Source organism: Myotis davidii, unplaced genomic scaffold (assembly GCF_000327345.1).
Source record: "Myotis davidii unplaced genomic scaffold, ASM32734v1 scaffold187, whole genome shotgun sequence".
Taxonomy (NCBI): Eukaryota; Metazoa; Chordata; class Mammalia; order Chiroptera; family Vespertilionidae; genus Myotis; species Myotis davidii.
Window position 1 is genome coordinate 5,928,099 of NW_006383018.1, and position 7,124 is coordinate 5,935,222.

The 7,124-nt window shown below is 37.1% G+C and overlaps 1 protein-coding gene across 1 annotated transcript in view; it reads right to left on the reverse strand.

Moving 5' to 3' along the window:
• Positions 1-12: 12 nt before the first annotated feature.
• Positions 13-7,124, reverse strand: part of PDK4 (pyruvate dehydrogenase kinase 4) — a 10,978-nt gene continuing 3,866 nt past the window's right edge. Inside the window, exons 6-11 of the mRNA XM_006779239.2 lie at positions 6,857-6,934; positions 4,981-5,057; positions 3,117-3,215; positions 2,817-2,927; positions 2,418-2,531; positions 13-984 (exon numbers count right to left, since the gene is read on the reverse strand). Coding sequence (XP_006779302.1) covers positions 841-984; positions 2,418-2,531; positions 2,817-2,927; positions 3,117-3,215; positions 4,981-5,057; positions 6,857-6,934 — 623 coding nt within the window. The 3' untranslated portion in view covers positions 13-840. The remainder of the gene's footprint in view (positions 985-2,417; positions 2,532-2,816; positions 2,928-3,116; positions 3,216-4,980; positions 5,058-6,856; positions 6,935-7,124) is intronic.

Below are 7,124 nucleotides of genomic sequence, written 5' to 3' on the forward strand. Positions count from 1 at the left end.
TCCAACCTACTATTTACCAACAAGATGAGAGATAGTTTTGCTCTCACTTTGGCAACTCTTCTCCCCCTCCAACCACCAACATTCTGAATTCAGTGCATATTTTAAATTCGCCCAAGATGAGGTACCTGGCAATAAGCTCACTTACTATGTGAGGTGTGAACAGGGAAAGCAGCGTAATAAAGGCCCTGTATTTATCAGAGAAGGTTATCTTCGGCGTTTTTACAGAGGCTCAAGGCCTTGGCCGCAACTTTTAATAAAACGTTTTGACTTATTTGTCATTCAAAGTGAATGCTATTTTAGTCACCAGTTTTTCCTCCCTAGAGCGCATAGATAGATACAAAATGTACATTTACATACATTTCTAGACATATAGTATGAACTAAGCCCCACTTCTTTGAATGGCAGGAAAATACTGATATAATTGACACTTGATATTCAATAAATACTAATTATCTTATGACATTAACCAAAGGTCTAAACTCTAAAACATCACTCTATTGAAACTGATAGCCTATATCTTCACTGCCCTTCTCTTCCCATTCCTGTTGACAAAGAGATGACAAATTGAGGCTTATATCTTATTCGGGTTTTGATATAAACCCAAGCATTATTCTCAATTTAAAGAATAAAGAGCTGGCCATGTCTTAACTCCTGCAGTCCTGGTCCTGCTCTGTGCTCTCCTGGGTCACAGGAATGAGCTTTGTTCTTCTTCCCCTCAGTGTCCTGGTCAAGGAGTTCTGTGGCTGGTGTTTGAGGGAGAAGAGTCCGCATGCAGACATTCAGAAAGCAGCGCTGGCACAGACCCACTTTGATCCCTTAAAGTGCCCTGAGCGTCCCTCCTCACACGGCCACTTTTTCCTTCGACAGGTTCTTTGGTTCCTTGCTTGGGATGCACCAGTCGTCAGCCTCGGGGTTCATCTGATAATGCTTAAAGGCTGATTTGTTAAAGACCGGGAGTTTCTCTACAGACTCGGAAGACAAAGCCTGCAGAGGATGAAGAAACAAGTCAAACCAAAGGAACTAGGCAAGGCCTCATTTGCACTTGAAGTGATTATTCAAAAGAAATTCAGAGGTAAGTTGTCCACCATTCAAATACCTTCCTTTCATTAATTTAGTAATATAAGAGCACACCAGAGCCCATAGTATGTCAGGCACTGTATAAAAGAAAACTAAAAGGAAATATTGATCTTTACCCTACAGGGGATGAAATAGAATATGTACAATTTAAATTAGGGAATAGAATTTGTGTTCAATATTCACACATAGCCTTTGTTTGGATATTACCAATATGATAGAGTTGCATAGCAAAGCTATCCTGTCCAAGGAAAACCTTTGTATCTGTGACAGAGTTCTAATCTGATACTATAAGTCTATGAGCTACTAATCTTTCCCAATACTATGAAGACTTTGCCTTATTGAAGAAACGAATGTGCTCTAGGCCGTGTGACTCAGTTGGTTGGGCATCATCCAGTGCTCCAAGAGGTCATGGTTCAATGCCCGGTCAGGGCACATGGCCGAGTTACAGGCTTGATCCCCGGTCACGGGTGTGCAGGAGGCAGCCGATCAATGGTTTGCTCTCATGTCAGTGTTTCTCTTTTCCTCTCTCTTCCTCTTTCTCTCCCTTCCCTTCTCTCTCTCTCAAAAAAACCCACAAAAAAACAATAAACTATTTTAGAAAAAAAAAAAAACAATTCTGAGAGATAATATGCGATTTTTTTTTTTTTAAAAAAGAAAGAAATGCATTAGTTATTTCAGATGGTCAAAGACCACTTGGCAAATAATTCCCTGGCACAGAATGGGAGCCTAGAAGCTTAATGTTTTAGTTACTAATATCTGTAAATCTATTTTCATTTGAAATAGTTGGCAAATGAGAAACAGAATCAGGACAGTGACCTTAACAAATAAATTGAGGTTTTATCAGAAATAGAAAAACATTTACCAAGTTTTAAATTTTAAACAGAAAATGCCAGGTATCTTCCTGACAACTTGTGAGCAGTCAGCTGTCTTTCCCTGGATTTCTAATGTCAGCTTAAGGTCTTGAATAACTCAGTGTCAGTTAATTTTGAGGCTGGAACATTATTAGCACCTTTTTCTCACAAATTGAAGTAAAACAAAAGTACAGCTCTTCTCACAGATGCCAAAGGAGTTGCCTTAAAAATTTCACACAAGCCTGCCCTCTTGGGCAACAATTTTGCTTCACTGGAGGCATGTAGCCTAGCTTTACCTCCTTGTTGGTAAGTTACCATATTAAATATTAAACAATATATCTACATCTACCAAACAGAAACTAGAATTACTTCTGGTCATTATTTGCATGAACTCACTTTGGGGTTTTCACTGTGGACCACAGAATCAGGGCTGTACACGAAGCAATCTTTTAAAAAACGATTTTGTTTTCTATTGAATTTAAAGTATACCTTTAAGTAGATGATAGCATCTGTGCCATATCCTGATAAAGAGTAGAGATTCAGGTCTCCTTGAAAGTACTTGGCATAGAGACGAGAAATAGGCAAGCCATAACCAAAACCGGCCTGGAGAGGAAGGATCAGTTATTGGTAAAAAGGCGGACATGATCATTGAAATACAAAATGTGGGAAGTTGTTGCTACTGTGCTTCATAGAATCTAGTTAAATATCTCCTGCTTCCAACCAGGGGCCCCTTGAATTGTTTCACCATTTTAGTTTGCTTTATCATTCTTCCTCATATCCCCCGGGCCCAATTTAAACTGATGAACTTGCCTAAACACTTCCTTGTAATCCTGGCCCTTCTTTAGAGCTAGGTGGCTGGGATGAACTTTGCCATATAATTGTTCTTACCAAAGGAGCATTCCGGGAGTTATCCATCACAGGCGTTGGTGCGGTGGAGTAGGTATAACTAAAGAGGCGGTCAGTGATCCTCAGGGGAACGCCGCCTCCTCTGTCTGAAATCTTAAACAAACAAACGAGTCATCAGAGCCACACATTCAAAACAACGTGCCTTCGTCTCTATAAAAATGTCCTTCCTGCATCAAAAAGTCACCTGGTATATGGCTTTGATCTATTGCCATATCTTTGATTTATTGGTGATTTTTTAAATTATCTCAAGAGATACTCAAAAGATAAATAGAGGATGGTTACCTTAATTGTAAGATCTTCTTTTCCCAAGACAACAATCACCTCAACTGGGGTGAGGGAAGGCAAGTTTTCCTGGTGTTCAACTGTTGCCCTCATTGCATTCTAAAGAAAACAAAAACATAAAAAAATCGAATGGCAGAATAATGAGGGACAATAAGTACCTGTTTTTTATGTTTAAAATAAAAGTAGCACAGAGGGTAATTCAAAGTTCCCATTCTTTTAAGTTAGTCGTTATAATAACTCTGTAAATAGCTATTTATGAATATGCCACGTAGGGTGTAAAATGAAAAGTATGCATTTACCATGTCATATATTTCCTGGGAGTAATATCTAATAGGAAAACAATTCTCTTACTTGTCAAGTTCTTTTTTGTAAACTTAATTTAAAGGTAAAAATTGATTTGTATAGCCCTCTTTTCTGTCTTTCCATTACATTTTACATCCAAACACCAAAGACTATTACACATCACAAAGGAACAGTGAACCATTGAACCAACTTATTGGCTTTTATAAAATTTGCTGGGAAAAGATTGTTACTATTTAAAAGGGTAGTACACAATTCTAAATTAAATTTCAATGTACATGTGATTATCATCTTCACTTTTACCAATGATGGCAAAATAAAGCTGAGTTGGACCATTCAATTTAAAAGTAAATCAATCAAACAAAGAAGTATCTTTTGTCCTTTAACAGAGAAGAAACTCAAGTTTTCAGACAACTAACTATATGATTCTCATACAGGTGCAGTTTTGGTGTATTTCACCCATTTTTCTCTCTAACTTCCCAGAAAATTATCTGCTTTCTGGTTTCTATTTAGTATGACGTTCTAATCATTAGCTAATGTGAAATAAGCTAGATCAGATGTCTGCAGTATAATCAATACCTAATTGTACTAACATTATTAACATAAGTTAGGAAATACTATGTTTTGAGAAGAGTTACATAAGAATTAGGAGCAAATTTCACATTTTTTAGCCCCCCTCCTCCCCAGTCCAGAGGACTCTTGGAAGCATCGCAAAGTGTTTCCTATCTTTTGGTGGAAGTACCAAGTTGTAGTTTGGTCTTAGAACCCAGGACAGGATTTGATTCCAGCACCTGGCTACCCCACACCAGTAACACCTACATCCTCTGAGAGCTGGATAGAAACGGAGATTCTCAGACCTAAAGAATCAAAATCTCTATCTGGGACAGAGCCTAAGGATCTGTTTTCACAAGCCCTCTAGGTGATTCTAAGCACAGGGAAGGTTGAGAAGCACTGCCCTCCAATCTTGCCATGAAACGTGGATGGTGGAACAGCAGCAACACCTGTTAGCGTACTAGAAATTCAGAATCTCAGGCCCCAGCCCAGACCCACTGAGTCAGTATTTGCATTTTCACAAAACCACCAGGTGATTCACATGGACATTAAAAGTAGATCATGGAAGGAATGGACTAGGACTGTCCTCTGACTCAGATTGAGATCCTGCCACTTACAGTAATTCTGAACCTGAACCTGTGGATTTGGAATGGGAGCAGCCTGTGGGGGTGGGAGAAACGAGGCCTCATTCCGCGAAGCGTTCACCCCATGAACTTTTTTAATGAATGCATGAATGAATGGAGCTTTGTTGGACACCTGAACAAATATGGGACTAGGGAGCCCTTGAGACATCATGAATCATATTGTACATTCTCAAATACATGCTGATACTACAAGGAACTCGATGTACCCTTTCAAACATTCACTGTAGCCTCCTGTTAGGAAGGAGCACAGAAGCTTGCTTGGGAGAAGAGAGTGATGCTCTTGTTTAGTCAGAAATGATAAAGGACAGAAAAAAGAAAACAGGGAATTTAAAAAACAAAACAAAATTGCAATCATTGTGAAGTCATACCTTGAATAGTTCAAAGAGCATATGGTGCAGGTGAGAAGGAACATACACAATGTGAATTGGCTGCCCTGGAGATTTTCCTAGAAAAAAATCAAACTCATTAGAATCGGTACATAAATATTTCATTAAAATAAACTTCCATATCTATTTAACTAATATTTCAGACTTAAAACACGATTGGAATACTCCCCATCTTCCTCACTCCAAAATCCTACCCTAGAACCTTCCTTCTTAAACTGAAAACACAACTGGCTTATTTTCAATATGCTATTACAGTTGCTACCTAGAACTCTATAATTAAGTTTTGCATTTCTCTACAAATGTATAAAGCAGATGAAGTGTTCAGCAAGGGTGCTATAAATTAGGTTATATGGCTTTTTTCTATTTTCAAAAATTTTGTACCGGACAATTTTAGAATTAAAATTATATGCATTAATTTGCATATAATTAATTTGTCTATAGTATAACATCAAAATTTATGCTAGCTATAATTTTCATATTTTGAAATTGAAATAACACATGGGAAATTACTCAATGATGCATGGGAAAATAACACTTCTGATTATTCTTGATTTTTATCATCCAAACATTAAATCTTACAGACTAAATATGCTCAAATTTCACCAACAGACTAAAGAAAACAGAGAAACAAAAACCTCATAATACTGTTTGAAAAGAATTATTCTTTGGTTTGCCAGGCCTTGGCAAAGTTTGAATTAGAAAACACAAGGTCTGGCTCAGTGCCCTCTTTATTTTATCAAACAGTTCAAGCAATTTATCTACAAGTTATGCAACAATGCTGTTAATGCTTAGAGATATTTTTCAATCTTTATTGCACTTTTATTTTTAGTTTAGCAATCAATTGTATTTGCATAACCCCACCCCATGAGTTAGGCTACCCATAATTTGAGCAACTTGATTTTCACTCTCACCACCAACAAACATTGTAACTATTACTTGGAAAAGATGTCTACTTTGAATTGAAAGGAGAATGTTACTGTCATGTTTGGAGAAGCAACTATGGAATAGGATAAAAATAATGCCTTGCATTCCTCACGCAATCGTTTCAGTCAATGTGGGAAGACTCATATTCGTTCAGGTACCCCACAGTTGAAGCTACTAAATATAGTATGCTCTGCTTCCAAAACTGGTATATACTTATAGTGCAATTTAAAAATCTTTTGGTGAGAACATTTAACATGAGAGCTACCTTCTTCAGTATTTAGGTGTACAGTATAGTATTATTACCTATAAGCAAGGCGTTGTACAGCAGATTTCTAGAAGTTATTCATCTTGCATAACTGAAATTTTATACCCATTGAATAGTGACTCCCTATTTCTCTCTCCCCCAGCCTCTAGCAACCATCATTCTACTCTCTGCTTCTCTGAGTTTGAGATATTTTAAATATTTCATGTAAGTAGGATATTGCAGTATTTGTCCTTCTGTTACTAGCCTGTTTCTTACAGTACAATTTAAATTATTTTTGTTTCTAGACCTTATGAGTAACCTTATTGGAATTAATTAGGAGGGTATCTCCACTACCAAGTGGTGCCTCCCATATCTAGTCTCCTATCCCCCCTTTTCTATAGTAAGCAATTTTTCTTTGACCTAAGATATTAGAACTAAGTTGCTACTCTACATTCCAAACTGTTCAAACTATTCTTCTTTAGGAATTATTAGTAGCAACTGAATGTGCTCAATGGGAACTTTCCAGTTGAGATAAAGAGAACCTTAGCTTCAAAAAAGAAGTGTACAAACTCTAGGCATGTTCAGAAGGGGAAAATGGAACACAAAAGTTGCTCTGTGTTTACAGTATTACTCATACTGAGAGAACACTGAGTTTTCCATAGATTAAACTATATTTTATTTATAGCTTACCGTTCACTTGTGTGAGTTTTAATTCAGGAGATGTTAAATAATACTGATCACACAGCATCTTTGCGCACTCATAGGCATCTGGAATAGAAGGTTTTTTTCATAATGATGAAATGAATTTCTGCCAAGTACAATTGTCAAGTGATCTTCACTGTGTACACTACCCTTAGCCTAAAATATTCATTAGAGTGCAATGTATGTATACAAAAGTACCTTGTAAATATTTTATTAAAGAAAGAATTATGACACTAAGGTATAGCTATAACAGCAG